This window comes from Haliotis rubra, unplaced genomic scaffold, assembly GCF_003918875.1.
Source record: "Haliotis rubra isolate DU_JTF1 unplaced genomic scaffold, ASM391887v1 Scf52, whole genome shotgun sequence".
NCBI lineage: Eukaryota > Metazoa > Mollusca > Gastropoda > Lepetellida > Haliotidae > Haliotis > Haliotis rubra.
This window is the reverse complement of record NW_025767213.1, coordinates 1,424,502-1,451,416: the sequence shown is the minus strand read 5'-3', so window position 1 is coordinate 1,451,416 and position 26,915 is coordinate 1,424,502. Positions and strand designations below refer to the sequence as shown.

Here is a 26,915-nt window from a genome sequence, read left to right as displayed (position 1 = left end):
AATCCTTATGATCAGATGATACAAAAAAACAAGTTGATAAAATGTCTTGATAAAATTAGGTCTGATTAAATAGTACATAACCTAAAGTGTGATCTTATGATTTTATTTTCTCATAAAAATGTATCTATCTGACAGCGCTGAAACTTTGTTTTGCAAGAATATATTGTATCTATTGAAATGAGATCAGAACATACAGCTTACTGGACAGTCATCTGCATAGTACTAGAGGTGTGGTCCACTCACAAGCACCTGGATGATTGAATCACCTGTTGTTGACTCCAGGACCACGAGAAGCTGCGAGATGATGGTGACTTGGACATGGAGAATAAGGCCCCCCATCAACCACAACACTCTACCACTCCTTACGGCGCCATTCCTAATGGGCAGGCAGAACAGGAAGGTAAGTTGTGTTTTGGTAAAACTCAAGTTTAAGCCTGCTTTTTTAAAGCTGAGAAAAATATACTAAGAAATGAGAATAATCTTTCACCCATCAGCAGCTGATCAGTTGTACCCACAGTTTGGGTGAAACATTTCTTGTAAGAGCAGTCACAGCAGATTGTCCTTGTTTCAGATGACACAGACCCAAAACATGCTAAAAAGATGGAGAAGGAACTGAAGAAGATGGAGAAGAAGGAGGCTGGAGACAAGAAGACCCTGAAGGGAACTGCAAAAGCCGTCAGTCTGGCAAAACAGCTCTCACCTAAAACTCAACGCAAGAAGGACAAATTGCTCAACTCTACATCGCAGCTCAAGGTGAGACACAATGTTCAGTTACACAATATTTCTTCCCCGCTTCAAGAACTAGAACTGAACTAAGTCAAAATGTCCTTGGTTTTTTCTCTTTGGTTTATGGAGTGGTCAAGTGGAGCCTAAAGGCTGAAACGGACAAAGATACACCAGCTGTGGCCAGTTGTCCTCCATTGCCTGGGTATTTCCCAGACATGGGGAAGGAAAATGTTACTGATTCAGCCTACATGGTCATGGCACCTTTCCATTGATCTGACTGTATAGTTTCCTAGTGGCTGGAACAGGAGCACAAGGCAGGTTACCTTATGGTTGTGTGCTGTGTTACAAGAGGTATGTTCTTGTACCCTCTCATATGTTTAACATTCCCTCGGACATCTCCATTGTAACAAGCAGGGTTTGGGGAAGATTATGACAAACTGTCAGAGGGCAAGCTGCAAGGTGGTTTTAGTAGCATTGTAACAAGCAGGGTTTGAGGAAGACTTTGACAGACTGTCAGAGGGCAAGCTGCAAGGTGGTTTTAGAAGCATTGTAGCAAGCTGGGTTTGAGGAAGACTATGACAGACTGTCAGAGGGCAAGCTGCAAGGTGGTTTTAGAAGCATTGTAACAAGCAGGGTTTGAGGAAGACTATGACAGACTGTCAGAGGGCAAGCTGCAAGGTGGTTTTAGAAGCATTGTAACAAGCAGGGTTTGGGGCAGACTATGACAGACTGTCAGAGGGCAAGCTGCAAGGTGGGGGGAAGACTATGACAGACTGTCAGAGGGCAAGCTGCAAGGTGGTTTTAGAAGCATTGTAACAAGCTGGGTTTGAGGGAGACTATGACAGACTGTCAGAGGGCAAGCTGCAGGGTGGGGGGAAGACTATGACAGACTGTCAGAGGGCAAGCTGCAAGGTGGTTTAAGAAGCATTGTAACAAGCAGGGTTTGAGGTAGACTATGACAGACTGTCAGAGGGCAAGCTGCAAGGTGGGGGGAAGACTATGACAGACTGTCAGAGGGCAAGCTGCAAGGTGGTTTTAGAAGCATTGTAACAAGCAGGGTTTGAGGAAGACTATGACAGACTGTCAGAGGGCAAGCTGCAAGGTGGTTTTAGAAGCATTGTAACAAGCAGGGTTTGAGGAAGACTATGACAGACTGTCAGAGGGCAAGCTGCAAGGTGGTTTTAGAAGCATTGTAACAAGCAGGGTTTGAGGACAACTATGACAGACTGTCAGAGGGCAAGCTGCAAGGTGGTTTTAGAAGCATTGTAACAAGCAGGGTTTGGGGAAGACTATGACAGACTGTCAGAGGGCAAGCTGCAAGGTGGGGAGAAGACTATGACAGACTGTCAGAGGGCAAGCTGCAAGGTGGCTTTAGAAGATGCCAGTAAGAATTACTTCATTCTGAAAACCAGTATCACCTTTAAGTATGGGTCAGTGTCATTGCTTTCCATCTTTTTGTGTATTTTGTTTTCCTTTTGCCTCTATTAGAGCTTTATGTGTCACAGCGATGTAGATACAACATGTATGACATTTCCACACCGATCTTACGAGGGTCACAAATGTCACTGTATGAAATAACCTTTGTACAAGTTCTATGAGAATGTGACGATTATATGAAAGTGTTGTTGCACACAGTTCCATGGTATTGTAAACAAGTTGATGAGACGAGAGATTGAGGAGGAGACAAAGGAAGAGAAAAAACAGGATTTGGAGGGTATCTTCGAGGTATTAACACAAGGTCATGTGATGTCACATGATCAAATGTATCAACTTGCATGATCAAATTTACATCAATCCTGATTAAAAATACTCATATTCACAGGAATGGAGTTTCTTTCTTCTTCATAGCAAAGATCTACCATCTAACATAATTAACTTCACATTTCCATGAAAGACATACATAAAACAGGGGAAAATGTCATTTTGTGATCAGTCGAAAATATATCTTGATGAAAGTTGTTTCTCCATTTTCTATAGATGTTAATTAATGTGAAGTTATGTTCAGTAGAACATGGTTATAACATGGTTAGAACAAACTTGTTCAATAGTCCTCATTAATTTAATAAATATTGCCATGGAAAATGCATACACTAATTATGCATAATGAATTATCTTTAAATTGCATCCCAATATTCCACTTCAAACAGACCTCAAGGTGACCATATTCTTGCGTGAGTAACTAACTGGTGAAACGCAAAGCACTCTGTGAGTGATGAATCAAATGACATACACCTAATAATCCCATTATCACTCCAGTACATCTACAGATAACTTAGCTACTTCAGCTACATTCAGTGGTGAATCAGCACTAATACTATAACACTCATGCTATTGTCTCACTGGTAGCAGTAAGATGTTGCTAGAGCTGGTGAATCAGCACTAATACTATAACACTCATGCTATTGTCTCACTGGTAGCAGTAAGATGTTGCTAGAGCTCGTCACTGCTTCTATCATTGCCCACTCAATCTTCTCTCAAATTATCAAGTCTCACTTCCAGATAGTCTTTCAGAGGCATTTAGAAGTGATACACATGTGAGAATTTATGGATGTCAACTTCTTTATTATGAAGAACACAATGTTTCAGAGTATATTTTTATTTTTTTCAACGCTCACCTGATGAAGGAGTAAGGATATACTCTGAAACATCATGTTCCTCATGATAATGAAGCTGACATCAATAAACCCTCAACCGTTCACTTCCACATGTTCATTTCAAGCAGTATAATGATCTTGCTCAGAAATTGGACTTGTGTTTACAATGGTGAGGGCTGATAGTGAACGACAAAAATATAACAAACCAGCTGAAAAGGTTCTGTGAAATTTGTTATAACTATGTTTTACTGCAATTTCTTCAGCATACACATTAACATGGACTGGAATGTGTAAACCTGATACTAGATCTGTTTGAAGTTTGCATGGAAGATTATCAACTGAAATTGACTGTACAGGAATAAGGCCTTAACTCTGGCAGGTCGAGATGAATGTGTAGATATGATACCTGTATGTTTGGCTGGGGGAATTCAGGTATATTATAAACAGGTAGAATAAGTATAATTATATCTATAAACAGGCATCACAACCGATCCATGTTTGTAAAATAGATGAGGTGTACAACACTGCATGTGAATTGCCTCTTGTGTGCGAGGTATTCATGCATGTTTACACTGAGCACTTCAGGGTTGGCTGGGTAGAAGAACAGGGAGAATATTAAAAAAAGTCTTTTCATAAGTAGGAAGTAGGAATTTGGTATGTATGTGAAATAGTTCAGTGGCAAACTGAATAGGCTGTAAGTGGAAACTTTGCAAAGAGGACCTCACTTCTGTCAAACAATAGTTTAGATCGGTTACATGGCAGCCATTTTAGAACTTTCTATATGGAGAAGCGATGCTCTTACTTGACCTACCAGGTCAGCCATACTGAATCACTGGTCATACTTCTAGTAGACGTCTGGGGGAAATGGATCCATAGTACCTCATGCTTGTTAGAGTAGCCAAACTTGGGCTGTGTGACTTGGCTGACTTCATGTAATACATGTAATGCCTTATCCCAGCTTTTGCTCTCAGTCCTCTTCTGTACCACATATGCATAACTGTACATTGTTTAGGGAGCAGATCACTTCATTCTTTCCTTGATATAATCTAGCATGTGGGTTGTGTGCAATGAGGAGTTTTTCTTGGCTGTATTTTCATACCAACCATTTGTTTTCATTCTTCCTTATTTAACAAATTCAATGACTACATCAGAGGCCATATAATAAATTTACATTTGAGGTTTTACACTGGAAAATATTTGATAATAGACAAATACAACCTAGCCATTGAATATATATTACTAATATCCTTATGGATAGGTTGTTATTATATCCTTCTTTACCACAGCACATCATTCCTTTTCTATGCACTAATTCCAAACTGCATCACATGCATTGAGATACTGGAGAGGATTTTACAGACTCATCTCTTGATTGAGCATGAGTTGCTTCCCTTTGACTGTAATGTTTCTTTCCTATTGGATTTGGTTTCTAAATATTTAATGCATCATTTTCATTGTTCTTTATTGTTAATATTTGTTTTGTATCAGTTGGTTGTAGTTAAAAGTTGTTCTACCACTGCATTGTAAATTTAAATATTTTGTTTCAGAGGGAGTTTTCATTGCTAGTGTATATAAAATGACGAATAGGTTCTGTACAGGGTAATGTTCCTGTTCTGTGTAATGAACACCTCCCTCAGACTGTAGGAGACTTTGCTAATTGTTGGATATACAATCAGTGTACATTGTTCATGTGAGGCATCATGCTTCACAGTGATTATTTGTATTTTTGTTACTTTTTGTTACGTTTTCCAGGTTTTTCCCAATGAACTTGAGAATCAGTCTGAGTATGAAGGATTCCGGGAGTGGCTTCACACATTTGAGTTGTACCGTGGCAAAAAGACAGGAGACGAGGAGGCAGATGAGAGCAGAGTGGTTGGCAAGTTCAAGGTCAGATACAAAAGTTCCAAGTGTGTTTGTATGTGATAATGTGAAAGTGAAGCTGAATATTCATGCTGCATGTCACCAGACATAGCTGATCCACACAACATATTTACCACAAATGTAGCGTCCCCACTGGTCTAAGGTTCTGCAATTTGCTGTGTTGAGTTACTTGCTTCTGTTACCCAAGGATAATCTGATCATGGTTGATTGTGACTGGTGGTCCTTACCATACCAATGCTCACCGACTTTCACAAAAGGGATAAATGCTCAAAGCAGCTTTCAACGAACTCTCTTCAGGATTGTTGACATATAACAAACTTGGGCAGTACCACTCATCACAGAGAGAATCGACAAGAAGAGGAGAGCCTTCCAGTGAATGACTATTGCTAGTTATGGCATTGCCAGAGAGAGAGAGTGAGTAAGTGAGTCAGTTTAGTTTTACGCCGCACTCAGCAATATTCCAGATATATGGCTATATGTAAATAATCGAGTCTGGACCAGACAATCCAGTAATCAACAGCATGAGGATCGATCTGCACAATTGGGAACCGATGACATGTGTCAACCAAGTCAGGGAGCCTGACCACCCGATCCTGTTAGTCGCCTTTTACAACAAGCATGGGTTACTGAAGATAAATTCTAACCTGGACCTTCACAGGCTGAGAGAAATAGAGAGAGAGACCACATGTATTCCAAGTGATACTGCTACAATGAAGTCATCTTGCTGGCATGTTTCAATCTGCCATTATATTGAAATAGATTGAAAATTGATAGAGAACAGCTGTTTTATTGAGCTAAGGTTAATTTGTGCAGTGTCACATGACTTTAGTTGACTTGTAAGCAACAGCTTATTGGTTTGGGCATGATAAATGAGAAATCCACATGCAGGCTGTTTCTTCAGTGTATAAGAGATGTATTCAGCCTTCCTGAAATGTTATTTTGCTCCAAAGGGCTATATATATATTTGTTTGTTTGCAATTTTCAAGCAATATCTGTCTGTAAATAGTCAAGTCTTGACCAGACAATCTAGTGATCAACGGCATCAGTCATTGATATATGCAATTGGGATACAATGACATGTGTCAGAAAAGTCAGCGAGCCTCACTTCCCACCCGATCCCATTAGTTGCCTTTGATAACAAGCATGGGTTGCTGAAAACTAATTCTTACCCAGACCTTCTTGGATCACATTAAGTAATCAGATGTCAGCATTCCGACATGGAAGTAAGAAAACATGTCATAATCTAGCTCTGTGGGAAGCTAATCTAGAAAGGTTCTTGAAATGATTTGTACTGTTGTCACTTCACATGTACCAGTGTATTATATATGTCACTGTTGGTTTTCTAAGACGGTGGTCATAATCAGTCCATATTCCTAAAGGCCAGCTCAGAGGGATTAGGAAAATATGTCTAATAAAGACATTTTTACACTTGCCAGTGTGTCATACCGATTTGGTGAAACTCATGTAAGAATTTATGTATTACAAAGCTCATGTTAGAATTTATGAATTACAAAACTTATGTAAGAATTTATGAATTACAAAACTCATGTATGAATTTATGTATTACAAAACTTATGTAAGAATTTATGAATTACAAAACTTATGTAAGAATTTATGTATTACAAAGCTCATGTTAGAATTTATGAATTACAAAACTTATGTAAGAATTTATGAATTACAAAACTCATGTATGAATTTATGTATTACGAAATTCATGTGAGAATTTATGTATTACGAAACTCATGTAAGAATTTATGAATTACAAAACTCATGTAAGAATTTATGTATTATTTAGGTAGTGCATAAATCCTTACATTAGTTTTGCGAAATCGGTATGACACACTTACAAGTGTTAAAATTTCTTTTCTCACTCGAGAAATGCAAAATTTGTATTCATGTTTTTGTAAAATCTTGATGACAAACAAGCTTCTATAATCATCTCTCTTCGTAAAATATCATGACTAGAATCAGGTGACATATCATGGTACACTACAGCTTGGGAGATCATTGGAAAAACATAATTAGGAAAAAAAAGTAGCTTCATTTCTCAAATATGTTGGCAGACAGAATTTAAATGTCAAATTCAATACATAAGTCTTTTTCATGTTGCTCGTCAATAAGACACTGAAATCCACTGTTTATATTATGTACTAGGATTACATCAGGAACCGTTTTTTAAAAAGGGTTACCTCCCTTTGTCCATCCAAGTGTGTGGTCAAGTATACTTGTATGCTAATCCACTGTTTGATAAATGCTTTATGCTATTTTGCAAAGTCTTTCCACTTCCAGTTAAGTGGATTGTAATATTGTTGCATCATTCATATGCTGAAATATAATGCTGAACTATTGTCAAAATGGGCTTCAGAAAATTATTGAAAAAAGACAAACAACTTTATTTAGTATTCCGGTTTTGTGTGCAAACTGTACTGAAGTGCTGAGTATAAAGGGTGTTTTTTGCAGGGTTCCTTGAAGATCTACAAGTACCCCCTTCCCCCCGACATTGAGGACACCACCATCACAGGAGGAGACCCTGCCTTTGGGTTGTTTCAGGGGCTGCCAAGCAATGACCCCATCAAAGTTCTGGTCCGGGTGTACATAGTCAAGGTCAGTGCACCTGGGATTTACAATTTACACACTCTGTAAAGGCAGCAACATATTTAACACGTTCTACGTTTCTCATGAATTTGATTACTATATCTATTTGGTCCAAAAATGGCAGACCAATTTTCTAAAGTTAAATTACTATTTTTATGGTAGTTAAAAATTTGTTCACCCTTAGAATCACGATTACATGCGTTCATACGGCATGAAAAATGTTTTGAGAGACCCATGTAATTGAAAATATAAAACGTTGCATTTTGATTTTTGGCAGATAATTGTAGGTAACTAGTCTGCTATGTTTATGTGTTTTAGGCCAATGATCTTCACCCTGCTGACATTAATGGCAAGGCTGATCCCTACCTGATCATTAAACTGGGCAAGACAACCATCAATGACAAAGAGAACTACATCTCAAAACAGCTGAATCCTGTCTTTGGAAAGTAAGTTGTTTGAAATACTGAATATGAATGTGAAATATGAATGAATTTATAGGTGTATGTTCCAGCTTATCCCTGATATATATATTTGGTTGGTCTGGTGGGATGTTTTTGTCCAGGGCCAGGTATTGCCCACCAGGACTGGAGGTTGGGTAAAACTGTGTCAAGGCCTTCTTTCCAGCTTTTTATGGTGGCAGTAATGTTGGTAGTGATAATAGCAACACATCTTTTTTAAAACTGTATTTAATAACACCATGTGTGGACAGGACACGTAGGCATCAGCTGGTCATTCAGATGGAGGAGTGTGACAGTGTTGCCGTACTCAGATGTCCACTAATTATAGATGCTACTATGAGAGATGTGGAGAAGAGCTCACTGTGGTGTTGACAGAGTTGCTGATGTATTACTGCAGAACTTGGGATTAACTATGTCAGAGAGTAATTAATGATGCAAGCATTAATGCATTATAAAGGTTTAGACCATCATTAACTTGCAAAATATGTTGTCAAAGCATATCACAACATTCTTGATGTGATTACAACCTTGAGCTTTGTGTTGCAAATGAGGGTAGAGGAGATAAAAACAATTCTGTAGTCGAACCAGCAACTGATGCTGTAGTCATACACCACCTTTCACAAGACATGTCCTTCTTCAACACTGGATTTCCATACTGTGCAAGGGCACATGTATGGCCCAGTGATTTAAGGCAATGGAACAGACATGGATGTAAAATAATTTAACGGTGACATCTGCCTGGTTGGAAGCTTGCTTTCTACTTCATCTTTCAAAATGGATTATTGCTAGCTTCAGCCTCTTCTAGGTGAGAACAGTCTTATAATGATGATATCTGTTAACTCACTAGTTATGCCGGTCGGTGTCGGCACAGGTACTACAGATATGCACCGCAGTATGTTTCTCTATACAGAAATATACCCTAAACAAAGTCAAAATACAGAAATGGACCCGGTACCCGAAACATCGGTTGAGCCCATATTCCGCTATCAAAAGACGAAACCATATGTAGTTGTTTCCATTCAACTGATTGCGAGTGGTGTTGTGTAATCAAATGCATTTAATACAACAGTTATTACAGTTCCGATTAAGAAAAAGGTACAATATGGAATGGACTTGTCCTAGAGTACGTTTCTGTCTTGTGATGTTGTACCTGGGGTACACATCTGTAGTACCTGTACCGACAATGATCCCATCAGCCCTAGTTACCCCTAATGTGCCCTAGTTATCCCTAATGTGCATACATGACACATCAGCAACAACTGACCAAGGCAGGCATTGGTTCCCTATGAAGTATGTCTGTCACTGGCCACAAAAATTAGCAATGATTGAAACATTACATAATCAGTCCTTGTTTTGATTTGTGTTGTGCATTTATCAACATACAGCAATCAAACAAAAAGAAGTATTCTTCTGTGGCAACGTCTTTTGTCCCGAGGTCATCACGTCAGTTGTGTAGTACAACAAACAAGGTCATCATTTCTTTAGCAATGACAATATAACTTTCAACTTTTGTGACTGAAAACACCTAGACTCCCTGGCCTACTCATGCCCACCCATGTCCCACATGGCTCTAGTGCAAGTAACATATGTTATATTTGGGATTACACTTTCATAGCAAAGTACAGATTCTACTACTTTTGGGGTTGAGTCCCATCCGGGAATTTGAACCCACACCCTCAGAGTCAGGCACCTAATCGCCAGCAGACAAAGTCAGACACCTAGACCGCTCAGCCACCGCAGCTTCCAGTGGAAGTCGGACAACTGGTAGTCTAGAATGCGGACTTTGTGTACCCCTCTGATAAATGTTAATTGGCATGGCTCCCACAGCCGAAAGCTATGAAATACGCAATGCCATTTTAGAAAGTGGTCAAATGTGACATATGTTATATTTGGGATTACACTTTCTAAGTAAAGTACATATTCTAGTACTTTTTTGGGTTACCTCTCTGAGGGTGTGGGTTCGTATCCTGGATGGGACTCAACCCAAAAAGTACTAGAATCTGTACTTTACTAAGAAAGTGTAATCCCAAATATAACATATGTTACATTTGACCAGCCATATAGCTGGAATATTGCTGAGTGCGGCGTAAAACTAAACTAAACTTAAAACTTTTGACCAGTTTCTAAAATAGCATTGTGTATTTCATAGCTCTGGTGGGTTGTTCACTGTCAGGTGAGGGACTGAGCCATATCAGATATAAACAGAAACACAAAGCATACTTGCTGCTGCATGGGATTGAAAAATAAATACACATTCTACAAATAATATAGTCACATCAAAGGATGTAAGTGTCCTTCTGAAACAATGCTTTATTAAAGTTCACATGGAGCTGAGATTTTAATGTTATTACAGTTCAGGGTAAAACTATGCTTTATTACACTTCATATCGGGGTAGAACAAACTTGATTTCTTATGTAGATTTACTATGTGAATTTAACATGAGTATTTCACGTCATGGGCTGGAGAAACACATGTCACTTTGAAAGAAAATCAAACACAGTTGTTAAAAAAGCCACATTTCTCGTACCATTTCACTTATTCATCTGGATCGATGTTCATGCTGTTGATCACTGGATTGTCTGGTCCAGACTCGATTATTTACAGACCGCCGTCATATAGCTGGAATATTGCTGAGTGCGGCGCAAAACTAAACTCACTCACTCACTTATTCATCTGTGTCTGGTGACCACTAGATGGGTCAATATTACACATCATGACACCGTCATATGAACTGGTGGTTGACAAGTATATGCAGTAATTCTTTCATAACTGGCAAATCATAGCTGTGTTGCAGAAAGTACCATGAAGAATGACCAGCATCTTATTTACCTAACACTTCAGGTAACTATTGATTTTTTAATTTCTGAGACAACCTGATAGATTTTATTCCAATGTACTAATAATGACAATGATGTTTATTGTAGTGGGTAGTTAAAGAAGCGAAAAGTTGACCTTTGACCTTTGTCCATCATTTTAGATATTATTATCAGGGCATCTAGAAATGTTCTTATATTTCATTTCATTAGATGACATACAAAAAATATCTTTATGTCTCCAGTTACAAATAAAAGTTAATTGCACAGGAGAATTTTCATAGGAGTCCGTGAGGTCAACTGAAGGTACTGACCCAAACGAGGACAATCAATACTTTTTAATCAAGCAATGTATCATTTTACATGTACAAAAACAATAACTCTGGTTGGCAACAGCTAGAATCTTTTCTGCTGGTACCATTCTGAGACTGGTTAGATTAATGAACTGTTTTATTCTATACACGCATCACACTGTTTGTGATCATATTTAAACATAATACCACTACAATTATAATGTTTTCAAAGTACAGTAAACAATTCCAGTAAGACAGTATTTCAATTTGGCAACATTCAGATTAACAAAATATCGTAGTTTGTAACATTGTCTCATGAAGTAATATTTCATTGATTATGTTGTATTTTTGTCAAAAAAGCTATAAGAATGAAATACATAATATTGTTGTATATTGTTATTGTCAATGTAACCTGTCTTTGATTCAGTGTCTGTATTCAGTCCTGAGAAAAATGGCTGACTATAATCAGGGAGGCAGGTGAAGGTCAGAGGTGGCATTGACTGATAGCCTTTGACCCTGTTTCCCACATCTTATCCCATTTTATGGGCAAGCTGCTTTGATGTTCAAAGCTGCCATACTGTGATGCTGTTAAAGAGAACTAATTATCAGGGAAACAAAATTAAACTGTCTCTTAAAGATTTCATTCAAAGTGAGCATATCTGGCTTGAACACTGACCACTTCACATTGTGGATCTCTAGGTTTATTGGCCACTGACCACTCCACCATGTGGACTTCTAGGTTTATTGGCCACTGACCACCCCACCATGTGGACTTCTAGGTTTATTGGCCACTGACCACCCCACCATGTGCACTTCTAGGTTTATTGGCCACTAACCACCCCACCTTGTGGACTCCTAGGTTTATTGGCAACTGACCACCCCACCTTGTGGACTTCTAGGTTTATTGGCCACTGACCACTTCACCTTGTGGACTCCTAGGTTTATTGGCCACTGACCACTCCTCCATGTGGACTTCTAGGTTTATTGGCCACTGACCACCCCACCATGTGGACTTCTAGGTTTATTGGCCACTGACCACTCCACCATGTGCACTTCTAGGTTTATTGGCCACTGACCACCCCACCATGTGGACTTCTAGGTTTATTGGCCACTGACCACCCCACCATGTGCACTTCTAGGTTTATTGGCCACTGACCACCCCACCTTGTGGACTCCTAGGTTTATTGGCCACTGACCACCCCACCATGTGCACTTCTAGGTTTATTGGCCACTGACCACCCCACCTTGTGCACTTCTAGGTTTATTGGCCACTGACCTCCCCACCTCGTGGACTTCTAGGTTTATTGGCCACTGACCACCCCACCTTGTGCACTTCTAGGTTTATTGGCCACTGACCACTCCACCATGTGGACTTCTACGTTTATTGGTCACTGACCACCCCACCATGTGGACTTCTAGGTTTATTGGCCACTGACCACTCCACCATGTGCACCTCTAGGTTTATTGGTCACTGACGACCCTACCATGTGGACTTTTAGGTATATTGGCCACTGACCACTCCACCATGTGCACTTCTAGGTTTATTGGCCACTGACCACCCCACCTTGTGGACTCCTAGGTTTATTAGCCACTGACCACCCAACCATGTGCACTTCTAGGTTTATTGGCCACTGACCACCCCACCTTGTGGACTTCTAGGTTTATTGGCCACTGACCACTCCACCATGTGGACTTCTAGGTTTATTGGCCACTGACCACCCCACCATGTGCACTTCTAGGTTTATTGGCCACTGACCACCCCACCTCGTGGACTTCTACGTTTATTGGCCACTGACCACCCCACCATGTGCACTTCTAGGTTTATTGGCCACTGACCACCCCACCATGTGGACTTCTAGGTTTATTGGCCACTGACCACCCCACCACCGTGCACTTCTAGGTTTATTGGCCACTGACCACCCCACCATGTGCACTTCTAGGTTTATTGGCCCACTGACACTTCTAGGTTTATTGGCCACTGACCACCCCACCTCGTGGACTTCTAGGTTTATTGGCCACTGACCACTCCACCATGTGCACTTCTAGGTTTATTGGCCACTGACCACCCCACCATGTGGACTTCTAGGTTTATTGGCCACTGACCACCCCACCTCGTGCACTTCTAGGTTTATTGGCCACTGACCACCCCACCATGTGCACTTCTAGGTTTATTGGCCACTGACCACCCCACCATGTGCACTTCTACGTTTATTGGTCACTGACCACCCTACCATGTGGACTTTTAGGTATATTGGCCACTGTCATGTACTTCTAGGTTTATCAGCCACCACCACCCCACCTCATGTACTTCTAGGTTTATTTATGGCCACTGACCACCCCACCATGTGGACTTCTAGGTTTATTGGCCACTGACCACCCCACCATGTGGACTTCTAGGTTTATTGGCCACTGACCACCCCACCATGTGGACTTCTAGGTTTATTGGCCACTGACCACCCCACCATGTGGACTTCTAGGTTTATTGGCCACTGACCACCCCACCATGTGGACTTCTAGGTTTATTGGCCACTGACCACCCCACCATGTGGACTTCTAGGTTTATTGGCCACTGACCACCCCACCATGTGGACTCCTAGGTTTACCTGACCACCCCACCATGTGGACTTTCTAGGTTTATTGGACCACCCCACCTTGTGGACTCCTAGGTTTATTGGCCACTGACCACCCCACCATGTGTGACTTCTAGGTTTATTGGCCACTGACCACCCCACCTCGTGCACTTCTAGGTTTATTGGCCACTGACCACCCCACCATGTGGACTTCTAGGTTTATTGGCCACTGACCACCCCACCATGTGCACTTCTACGTTTATTGGTCACTGACCACCCTACCATGTGGACTTTTAGGTATATTGGCCACTGACCACCCCACCTCATGTACTTCTAGGTTTATCAGCCACTGACCACCCCACCTCATGTACTTCTAGGTTTATTGGCCACTGACCACCCCACCATGTGGACTTCTAGGTTTATTGGCCACTGACCACCCTACCATGTGGACTTCTAGGTTTATTGGCCACTGACCACCCCACCTCATGTACTTCTAGGTTTATTGGCCACTGACCACCCCACCATGTGGACTTCTAGGTTTATTGGCCACTGACCACCCCACCTTGTGGACTTCTAGGTTTATTGGCCACTGACCACCCCACCATGTGTACTTCTAGGTTTATTGACCACTGACCACCCCACCATGTGGACTTCTAGGTTTATTGGCCACTGACCACCCCACCATGTGGACTTCTAGGTTTATTGGCCACTGACCACCCCACCATGTGGACCCACTGACCACCCCACCATGTGACTTCTAGGTTTATTGGCCACTGACCACCCCACCATGTGGACTTCTAGGTTTATTGGCCACTGACCACCCCACCATGTGGACTTCTATTTATTGGCCACTGACCACCCCACCTCATGTGGATTGGCTTTTACTTCTAGGTTTATTGGCCACTGACCACCCCACCTCATGTACTTCTAGGTTTATCAGCCACTGACCACCCCACCTCATGTACTTCTAGGTTTATTGGCCACTGACCACCCCACCATGTGGACTTCTAGGTTTATTGGCCACTGACCACCCTACCATGTGGACTTCTAGGTTTATTGGCCACTGACCACCCCACCTCATGTACTTCTAGGTTTATTGGCCACTAACCACCCCACCATGTGCACTTCTAGGTTTATTGGCCACTGACCACTCCACCATGTGCACTTCTAGGTTTATTGGCCACTGACCACCCCACCATGTGGACTTCTAGGTTTATTGGCCACTGACCACTCCACCATGTGTACTTCTAGGTTTATTGGCCACTGACCACCCTACCATGTGCACTTCTAGGTTTATTGGCCACTGACCACTCCACCATGTGCACTTCTAGGTTTATTGGCCACTGACCACCCTACCATGTGGACTTCTAGGTTTATTGGCCACTGACCACCCCACCTCATGTACTTCTAGGTTTATTGGCCACTGACCACCCCACCATGTGCACTTCTAGGTTTATTGGCCACTGACCACTCCACCATGTGCACTTCTAGGTTTATTGGCCACTGACCACCCCACCATGTGGACTTCTAGGTTTATTGGCCACTGACCACTCCACCATGTGGATCTCAGGTCTTGATTGATGTTGGAACTCATCACTGCCATATGTGGGAAATATACTCGTTACTCTTATTGAGACATTTCAAGTCTCCACAAGGCTTCACACCAGTGATGTCACCAATATATGATGCCGTTTAGGAGGTGAGTCAGATTTGTTGCTGTCACAGTAGATGATTAACAAAGAGTGTACTGTCTCCTGCAATGATGATATTGTGTTATGTAAACACTGTAAAAGTATTGAGGATGAAATCCATATTGTCTATATTTGTAAACGCTATGAGGATATGCGTCGGCGTTACATTCCGAAAACGGTCCATGGATATTATTATTCACTTCACAGCATATGTACATCATCCGACAATAACATCATAAATAATTTTGTCAAGTTCTTAGAACATGTTTATTCTGCTCCTGTTAGCGTTGTTGTATGAAAATGGTAACCAAAATCACTATTGTACCACCTTGTACGATGGGTCGTATGGCCTTTATACAAAATAAACCCTTCTTCTTCTTCTTCTTCTATATCTGTTCGATTCCCCACATGGGCACAATGTGTGAAGCCCATTTCTGGTGTCCCCCGCCGTGATATTGCTGGAATATTGCTAAAAGCGGCGTAAAACTAAACTCAGTCAGTCAGTCTTCTATATCTCAGACGGATCTTATTAAACCTGTGTCAGAATTCACATAGTTGTCATGTCCTGCCCAGGCAATGAAAACCTAATGTTAGTCAGCAGTTATGACACATCATTGATGTATAGTACTAGTTGTCTCCCCGTGTGTTTAGTCTATTAGCTTGAGAATAGGAATAGTTTCAGTAGTAATCCTTTACATTATTCAACAATGACATATACTTTCTATGCAAAATCTCCTAGACTGACAGTACAATAACCCCAATAGAGATATCCCTTGTTGTTTTTGTTTTGTTGATACTACAAATACTATTATCTTCACTTAGATGAATGCAATAACTGTTTCTAAAATATTATGATTATTCAGATCCATGTACTGTAAACCTGTATGAATACATCTTGTACTCCAGACCTCCAATTCACAAGTCCTTATAAGTACAATAAGTCAAGGTATTTTCAAGTCTGGTTATTTATATTTTGCAAAGTGATTTCCAGAATGACATTTCAGAGTTCACCGTGTTCCAAGTAGATTTTTCAATGTATTACTTAACATATTTCAAGACAGATATCCAAACAGTTTCAACATTGCAACATGTGCCGTAATGATTTGTATCATAAGAGTATTGGGTTAGTCATGATAGAGTATCATTCTAAAAAGAATTTTTTAAATATTCAAAATAGTTTAAGTCAAAAGATATGGCCCAATCAGCTTGGTTTTGATGTCCGTGTACATCCCTCTACACCTGAGTACTGAATACCCTTTCCCTGTAAACCTGTGACTGCAAGTATCAGGTTGATCCTGGACTACTTCTGTGTATACCCATGTCATGTAGCAGTCCGCATCAGATAACACAATATTCGTTAAATGATGGGAAAGAAACAAAGCTGTTTCATTCTTTTCCTGAATACATTTAGTTATATCCTACACATCCATTGTTCATCATGTGTAAATAAAACCGCCCTGAAGACACTTGAGAAAGTTTCTTTCATTACGTTTTTAGATCCGAAAACATGGTGTACGATGACATGACATTTTGTTATAATAGTAAGCAGAAGGAAGAAACCAAAAGCAAAACAGGGATTTATTACAAGGATAAAAAATAAACATTTATAGCTTTCTTATTACATGTTTATGTGATATTTTACATGTAAACATGGAGTAATCAAATACTATACGCATTTTATTGTCAATTAATGAGACAACATGCTTTGTAATATTTTCTTCTTTCAGTTTGCAAGTTGATTCAAAAGATTTTGTTATCCTTCTAATACTGACATTTGTTTTACACAATAATGATTTGTTTCATTTTCTTGAACAGTTAATATTTTTGATTTATGGATATTTTACGAAACTCCCCTGATTTATTGTTCATAATGTGTGTATGGAATAATACTCGTGATTTATTTCTTTAAGTCTAATTATTACTTTCATCACGTTAATGCAAGCTACTATAGTGTAGCTAAGCATGATTTAATGAAATCTCCTTTTGTATATGCTTGCATTAATCATTTCAATGAATAGATATATTACAGATTGCAATAAAGAACTTGAATGAAATGTCCTGCCTGTCACAGATGCAGATTTGATTATGGTTTTCAAATATTTATGACTTCCCTGAAGAAATTTATGACTGTCATATTAAAAAAAATTCATCTATATTTTGAACTGTGATGTTTTATCAAAATCAAGCAGTTCACTCTGTAGGTGCTGTGGACAGCTATCGTGTCGAAATTTAGGAAAAAAGTTTACATTTGAAGACAGAAAGCATCTTGGAATTAAATGATTTGATGATTTCATAAAGTTAATATTTCCATCAGTTTTGCATTTTTTAATCGCTCCTATGAGTTTCAAAGGCTAAGCGACATGAATATATTTGTTCTCATCAAGTTTTATAAACAGCCTCTTAATGTAACCAACAACCAGAAGATGTTAGCTGTGTTCAGGCAAGCACGAACAGCGGTGATCACGGGACCACTTTAAATTCTGAATGACAAATGATGCATAGCTGCAAAAATTATTTGAATGATCTTATTTGACAAAGTATTGTATTCATATCATCTTTCATAGATTTTAGAATCCAGATTTTGGATGTGCTGCTGTGTGCTGTGACCACACAGATTCCTGCATCAATTCATTCTGCCTTATTGTACACACAGTCCAGGCTGTGGGAGACAAACCAATGTATTGGCATGATTTAGATGGCACAATGATCAGCAATTTTAATCAAACCTTGTTTGTTGAATATTGTTTGAGGTGTCTTCCGCTTGAATTCAGCAAACTATAATTTTTCATCATTAAATGAAAAAAGAATTTGCAAACCAAAACTTATTTCACTCAGGACAAAAACTTGGTGGTTATGTGGTACCCTGTACTTATGTCAGTGGTGAAACATATCACATAGAGATACTTGTTGGTACACTTCATGGAAATATCATGAATCTATTTTGATACGTCACAGGACCATGAGTTATAAATGTATTTTGAATCTGTATTGTTAACAAAATCAAATAGTGTTTCCATCATGCTTTAAATCTTCATTTACCAAAACATGAGAATTGACTGTGTGGTTTATTTTACTATGTGCAACTGTTCTTCCACTGTTTATGTACAGTGCTTGACTATATGATCTTGTTGTAGGTGCACCCATACATATGTTGTATGCCTACTTTGTACCTGGCTTGGTTGTAGCTATCATCAATACAGGATTTACTCAGGCATGCATGGCAGTTTTCATATATTTATTTTATTGCAAAAACCTATTTTTGATGACAATCTATTTATTTTTCATAGCAAGCAAGGTTTGTTTGGCATTATGTTTGTCTTGTTAAGGGAGAGCTGTCAAAATGGCTCCTTACTAATTAAACTGGGTTAGCATGGGAAACTAGATACTCAGCTTGAAACGTTTGTGTATGAAGCGTAAGGTCTGACCAGCAGAACATAAGCCTGCCACAACAGCTGGCGTATTAACAATAATTATTTCAGCAAGAGAAAACTATGTCCTGAAACTTGGAGTTATTATGTTGATGAGAGATTGCCAACAAAACAGATTAAAAAATGTGCATGATTGGTTTAATACTGAGCTGCTCAGCTTTGACAAATTGTTCCGAGTTTGTTTCTTCCGAGCGTGCTATGCTGGGCAAATTCCACTGGTCTTATCTGTAAGCAGCAGTTACTTACAGGGTACATGAAGGCTCAATTTGTGGAAAACAAAGCTAATGAGATTATGCAAGAAATTTGTTTTGTAGCAGTACTTTGTGTGAACTTGGGTTGATACAGTTCACTGAACATTTAGTGTGTTCACTGATGTAGGTTCAAAACACTTCACAAATATACCATCTCACGTATTTTGGACTGTAGTAGGAGCAGTCACGTGACATTATGTACTAGTATAGCTAGTGGACACTTTGTTAATTCAATTCTTTATTCTCATAAACCACCTTGTGGTACAAGAGCATATATCATAAACATATATACAAATTGAAATTCAATATAGCAGACATACAGAAAAAACAACAACTTTTTTCTGACGAGATGATGTATAATATATTTTGATAGATTTACTAAGTAACTTGTATCAGAAATTCCTTTTCACTGACACTTTGAAATTGTTTCTTTTAATTTTGCAAAGAAAAACAATCATCAACAATCATCAGCGTCAAAAGGATAAAAAAAAGTACACCCTTTCACACTAACTTTTGATGATAAAATATTTCACAGAATTGTTTAATTGGACAGTTTGCCATTTTTCCAAGATATCTTAAATGTGTCAACCATTTTTTGTCCTATTTTTTTCTTCTTGATTATCAAGAGCTTTTGAGATTTGATTTGACAAGGATAAAGTTAAAGGTTATTATTTATTTAATTTGAATATTCATGATGGTATCTGCTGTACATGCCAGAGGTCATCTGCAGCATTCACAATGAACATCGGGTTTCTTTCAAGACACAGATTAAAGTCACAAGACACCTGGGTCATAAATTAAGCATCTGGGTCCTTCATTATTCATGTTACATGCTTTATTGGAGGAATACTAAGATATTAAACCATGTGCTTAGTAATTATTGACCTCAAGCTAAGGCTTAGAGTAAGAAAAACTTGGTTAATACATTGTGATAAGAAAATACAACCATAAAAGTGTTAGTGAACACATCTTGGAAGTCAGATATTCTGAAATATGGATGTTCTGTATCTGAGACTTCACATTCATGCTGTCACAATGCAGAGGAATGCTGTAAAGGTTTTGACATTGAACCTCATTTCTTGTTACACAGAGGTGCCCAGGAAATGTTAGCATGCAAATTAGCCTTGGTGAAAATCCACTGTTTTATTATGTACAGCAGTTTATTTTAATGAGGTGATTATGAAAGAGTGCCTCCTTTTAATCAGCTCATCGAATACAGATGCCACACCACTCATCACTTTTGGTGTTTAATCTCATCATCAGGCCTACCAAAGAAAACTTTCCCACTGTGCAGAAAAACGCTGAAAAGTCCACATTAATTGTGGAAATAGCAACATAAACATAACACCTCGCTACTGAAACAGTAAAAACGGCAACTTTAAATCTCTAAAACTGGATAAAAAACGAAGAGCCTGCAACTTTGATTTTTGCGCATGCGCTCATGGAAGAGGAAGTCTCACCCGCATGTTGACATTTTCCAGCTTGGACAAAAGTTTTTAAAAGTATTTCTGTTGTGTTATTTGGCATTTATCATGATGATACTTGTGTGCACACTTGTTTAGTTTACTTTCCATTCGTATGAAATGATTGACAGCAATTATTTCAACATATTCAATAATTTTTCTACGCGAGGTGATTCACGGTTGCTCAGAAATTTGAAAGAAGCGTGGATTCTAATACGCATGCGCAGTAGAGGTCAAAATTCGCTGATATAAAAATGTTGCAGTTTAATTGTCTTTCGTTGCTGTTTTTATTGTTTCATTAGTGAGTTAATATGTTTATGTTGCTATTTCAACGATTAATGTGGACTCTTCTGGGTTTTTCTGCACAGTGGGAAAGTTTTCTTTGGGAGGCCTGATCATGTTGAAGATGGAAATGAAGCTATCATTTTGAATTTATCCAAAGCAAGGACATATATACCTCAGTTTTTTTTAAATGTAGGTTTTTCTGATATTGCTTAATGTTATGAAGATCACTTCCTGATGAACAGTGGCTGGCAGTTACAAGAAATAGTTTGTTTAGAATCCAGGGCACGTGACCAATTCACCATGGGACACATCAAAGTCATGTATTTTTACTTTAATATTTTTTAAACTTGAAAGAAACTGTCTGATACAGATCACACAGTGTAGGTGTCAATGATATAGACTGTACATAGTGCAGGTGTCATTGATACAGATCACACAGTGCAGGTACCAATGATACAGATAATACAAAGTGCAGGTGTCAGTGATACAGATCACACAGTGCAGATATCAATGATACAGATCACACAGTGCAGGTGTCAATGATACAGATCACACAAAGTGCATGTGTCTGTGATACAGATCACACAGTGCAGGTATCAATGATACAGATCATACAGATCACACAGTGCAGGTGTCAATGAGACAGATCACACAGTGCAGGTGTCAATGATACAGATCACACAAAGTGCATGTGTCTGTGATACAGATCACACAGTGCAGGTATCAATGATACAGATCATACAGATCACACAGTGCAGGTGTCAATGATATAGACTGCACATAGTGCAGGTGTCAATGAGACAGATCACACAGTGCAGGTGTCAATGATACAGATCACACAAAGTGCATGTGTCTGTGATACAGATCACACAGTGCAGGTATCAATGATACAGATCACACAGTGCAGGTGTCAATGATATAGATCATGCAGGTCACACAGTGCAGGTGTCAATGATATAGACTGCACATAGTGCAGGTGTCAATGAGACACATCATACAAAGTGCAGGTGTCAGTGATACAGATCACACATAGTGCATGTGTCTGTGATACAGATCACACAGTGCAGGTATCAATGATACAGGTCACACAGTGCAGGTGTCAATGATATAGATCATGCAGTGCAGGTGTCAATGATATAGACTGCAGATAGTACAGGTGTCAATGATACAGATCACACAGTGCAGGTGTCAGTGATACAGGTCACACAGTGCAGGTGTCAATGATACAGGTCATACAGATCACACAGTGCAGGTGTCAATGATACAGATCACACATAGTGCAGGTGTCAATGATACAGGTCACACAGTGCAGGTGTCAATGATACAGGTCACAATGATACAGATCACACAGTGCAGGTGTCAATGATATAGACTGCAGATAGTGCAGGTGTCAATGATACAGATCACACAGTGCAGGTGTCAATGATATAGACTGCAGATAGTACAGGTGTCAATGATACAAAGTGCAGGTGTCAGTGATACAGATCACACATAGTGCATGTGTCTGTGATACAGATCACAGTGCAGGTATCAATGATACAGATCACACAGTGCAGGTGTCAATGATATAGACTGCAGATAGTACAGGTGTACTGATACAATGATACAAAGTGCAGGTGTCAGTGATACAGATCACACATAGTGCATGTGTCTGTGATACAGATCACAGTGCAGGTATCAATGATATAGATCATACATAGTGCAGGTGTCAATGATACAGATCACACAGTGCAGGTGTCAATGATATAGACTGCAGATAGTACAGGTGTCAATGATACAAAGTGCAGGTGTCAGTGATACAGATCACACATAGTGCATGTGTCTGTGATACAGATCACAGTGCAGGTATCAATGATGCAGATCATACAGGTCACACAGTGCAGGTGTCAATGATATAGATCATACAGGTGCAGGTGTCAATGATACAGATCACAGATCACACAAAGTGCAGGTGTCAATGATATAGACTGCAGATAGTACAGGTGTCAATGATAAAGTGCAGGTGTCAGTGATACAGATCAGATCATGCATAGTATATGTGTCTCAATGATACAGATCACACAGTGCAGGTATCAATGATACAGATCACACAGTGCAGGTGTCAATGATATGGACTGCAGATAGTACAGGTGCCAATGATACAGATCACAGTGCAGGTGTCAGTGATACAGATCATACATAGTGCATGTGTCAGTGATACAGATCACACAGTGCGGGATCATATAGGTCACACAGTGCAGGTATCAATGATATAGATCATACAGGTAGTGCAGGTGTCAATGATACAGGTCACAAAGTGCAGGTGTCAATGACACAGGCCATACAATGCAGGTGTCAGACTGCAGATAGTACAGGTGTCAATGATACAAAGTGCAGGTGTCAGTGATACAGATCATACATACAGTGCAGGTGTCATACAAAGTGCAGGTGTCAGTGATACAGATCACACAGAGCAGGTGTCTGTGATACAGATCACATATAGAGCAGGTATCTGTGATACAGATCACACAAAGTGCAGGTGTCAATGATACAGATTGCACATAGTACAGGTGTCAATCATACAGATCACACAGTACAGGTGTCCGTGATGCAGATCAAACAAGGTGCAGTTGTCTGTGAAACAGATCACACACATAGTACAGGTGTCAGTGATACAGATCAAAGTGCAGGTGTCTGTGATACAGATCACACAAAGTGCAGGTGTCAGCAATACAGGTCACACAAAGTGCAGGTGTCAATGATACAGATCACACAAAGTACAGGTGTCAGCGATACAGATCACACAAAGTGATATGACAGTTTGGGCGTTCATGAAATGTCACAGATAATCAGCCTGGAGAGGTTTTCGTCTAAATTCTTTTGATGTTTGTCTATATTTGTTTTTCACTCATGTTCTTTAGCTATGTCATGTTTGAAATTTGTAGCAAATGGGTTTTCTTTCATGGCATGTTCCTCCCTGCATGAGCATTTATCCTGACAACATTTGCTGTAAGCTAATTAGTATTAAAAACAGTTCCTTATTGTCTGTGGTGCATCAGCCCCATTGGCCAATACCTGGATGGGTTTGTGATAGCATTAATGTAGTGGATACCACTGTCCAGCTTCATGCTCACATACTGAATTGCCTGTAGAGCCTCCCACTTCAATAATTCCACACACCAATGATCACCTTTGTGTCATTAAAAATCTATAAAAATGTCTGCTGTAAATCCCTTTGTGTTTTTATCGAATTGTTTGTAGGAACACAAAATCAGAAACATCCCCCGTGGCATTTGTGTACATATCATAAGACCGGCTTTGTTTGTATGGGACCAAATGGACCTCCCAATTCGAGAACACCCTTTGTCATGAGAAACAATGCTGTTTGGTTGAAGGTAGATGAACCATGCCACAGCAAAATACGGGCTAGCTATGATGTAGCCTTTTTCCAGAAAGCCAATACCCCTTCCCTGAAACTTATCTGTACGCATGGGATGTTTTGTTTTGCAGTACTGACCTGTTGGTAGCAAACTAGTAAAGCCATAAAACAAACTGAAGCGCAAAAGCTTCCAGTACATAAAACAGTTTCAAGTGCCAAATTAAGAGGTCAGATACAGAGTGAAAAAAGGGGTATTTGCCTTCTTCCATGTATCAGGCTTGGATGGTGGGAGTCAGTCTCACTGGGGTTATCAACATTTCTTCATCGTCTGCAATAAAAACAGAAAAGGGAAAACAAAAGTTGATATTCAGCACAAAAGGCATCCTTATATTATGTTTAATGTCATGATGTGAACAACTTTTCCCAAAAATGTGCATTTTATTATCTTTGCCAAAGAATCTAAGTGTTAGTTTTGTAATAAACAGCTATGTGAAGAAATTGGTATTTGTGATTGAAAGTTGATAACCTTAAAGTTAATCAAAGATTTTGTTACTTTACCCTTGTTTAAGTTGAACATCTGACTGTATTTACATTTTCTCACTCTTCAGTTTCATGCACATGATTTTGTAACCTACCCAATGCCTAGAAAAAATACAGAACTTTATGTAAAAAGAAAATTACGCTTGTTGAAAAAAACCTGACACATTCCAGGTTTGTAGGAGGGTGGGGCCTGATTATATGGATTTGATTAAGCGTTCTGAATAGTCAGGCAATTCCTGTTAAAACCCCATAGCTCTGTTTGACTGACTGAAAGATCCAACTCACACAGCTTTGTTGCTATGGAAACTGCATTATATAAAATCTGCACATATGCTGCCATTTGTTCTTATAAGGATCACTTATGTAGATTTCAAGTAAAATATGCTTATCAACATTTATTTATTTATTTCTAAAATCTCAAAGAATCGTGTGTTTAAACTGATCCGTGAGTAAATGTTACTCAAAGAATTGACAATACTGTGCAGGTGTGTTGAGACTGACCCTTCAGTAAATGTTACATTTCATATATATGTGACATTGCCTATATTGTGCAGGTGTGTTGAGACTGACCCTTCAGTAAATGTTACATTTCATATATATATATGACATTGCCTATATTGTGCAGGTGTGTTGAGACTGACTCTCAGTAAATGTTACATTTCATATATATATATGACATTGCCTATATTGTGCAGGTGTGTTGAGACTGACCCTTCAGTAAATGTTTTATTGCCTATATTGTGCAGGTGTGTTGAGACTGACTCTCAGTAAATGTTACATTTCATATATATATATATATGACATTGCCTATATTGTGCAGATGTGTTGAGACTGACTCTCAGTAAATGTTACATTTCATATATATATGTGACATTGCCTATATTGTGCAGATGTGTTGAGACTGACCCTTCAGTAAAGGTTACATTTCATATATATATGACATTGCCTATATTGTGCAGATGTGTTGAGACTGACCCTTCAGTAAATGTTTTATTGCCTATATTGTGCAGATGTGTTGAGACTGACCCTTCAGTAAATGTTTTATTGCCTATATTGTGCAGATGTGTTGAGACTGACCCTTCAGTAAATGTTTTATTGCCTATATTGTGCAGGTGTGTTGAGACTGACCCTTCAGTAAAGGTTACATTTCATATATATATGACATTGCCTATATTGTGCAGATGTGTTGAGACTGACCCTTCAGTAAATGTTTTATTGCCTATATTTTGCAGGGGTGTTGAGATTGACCCTTCAGTAAATGTTTTATTACCTATATTGTGCAGGTGTGTTGAGACTGACCCTTCAGTAGAAATGTTATATTGCCCCTTTTGTGCAGGTGTGTTGAGACTGACCCTTCAGTAAATGTTTTATTGCCCCTTTTGTGCAGGTGTGTTGAGACTGACCCTTCAGTAGAAATGTTATATTGCCCCTTTTGTGCAGGTATGTTGAGACTGACCCTTCAGTAAATGTTTTATTGCCCCTTTTGTGCAGGTGTGTTGAGACTGACCCTTCAGTAAATGTTTTATTGCCTCTATTGTGCAGGTGTGTTGAGACTGACCCTTCAGTAAATGTTTTATTGCCTATATTTTGCAGGTGTGTTGAGATTGAAGCCACGTTCCCTATGGAGTCCCTGCTGTCAGTACAGGTGTTTGACTGGGACCTGGTTGGAATGGATGACCTCATAGGCGAGAGTAAGATTGATCTGGAAAACAGGTTCTACAGTCGGCATCGGGCCACTTGTGGACTGGCTCAAAAATATGAACTGTAAGTGAAAAATTTATTTTAGTGGTTCTTTGTGGGATTTTATAATCATGCAACATACATTTCAAGTGCTTCCCCCTTGAAGCCCTTGTAATTTGACCTGGTTCACTTTCAATGCAAGATGTAAAAAATATAATTCAGAAAACGTATAGGTTCGCTTTTCAATCACGGTTACATGTTTATATTGTTTTATATAATACCAGCTAG

At 39.4% G+C, this 26,915-nt stretch overlaps 1 protein-coding gene across 13 annotated transcripts in view; it reads left to right on the top strand.

Annotated features, from left to right (window-relative positions):
* The window catches only part of LOC124292543 (otoferlin-like), a 201,247-nt gene that overhangs the window by 116,843 nt on the left and 57,489 nt on the right, over positions 1-26,915 (top strand). For 12 of the 13 annotated variants that reach the window (XM_046729677.1, XM_046729672.1, XM_046729671.1 and 9 more), the window contains 7 exons: positions 283-400; positions 572-753; positions 2,362-2,451; positions 5,073-5,207; positions 7,662-7,805; positions 8,115-8,242; positions 26,541-26,711. In XM_046729677.1, coding sequence (XP_046585633.1) covers positions 283-400; positions 572-753; positions 2,362-2,451; positions 5,073-5,207; positions 7,662-7,805; positions 8,115-8,242; positions 26,541-26,711 — 968 coding nt within the window. The remainder of the gene's footprint in view (positions 1-282; positions 401-571; positions 754-2,361; positions 2,452-5,072; positions 5,208-7,661; positions 7,806-8,114; positions 8,243-26,540; positions 26,712-26,915) is intronic. The other variant, XM_046729673.1, reaches the window with a different exon arrangement.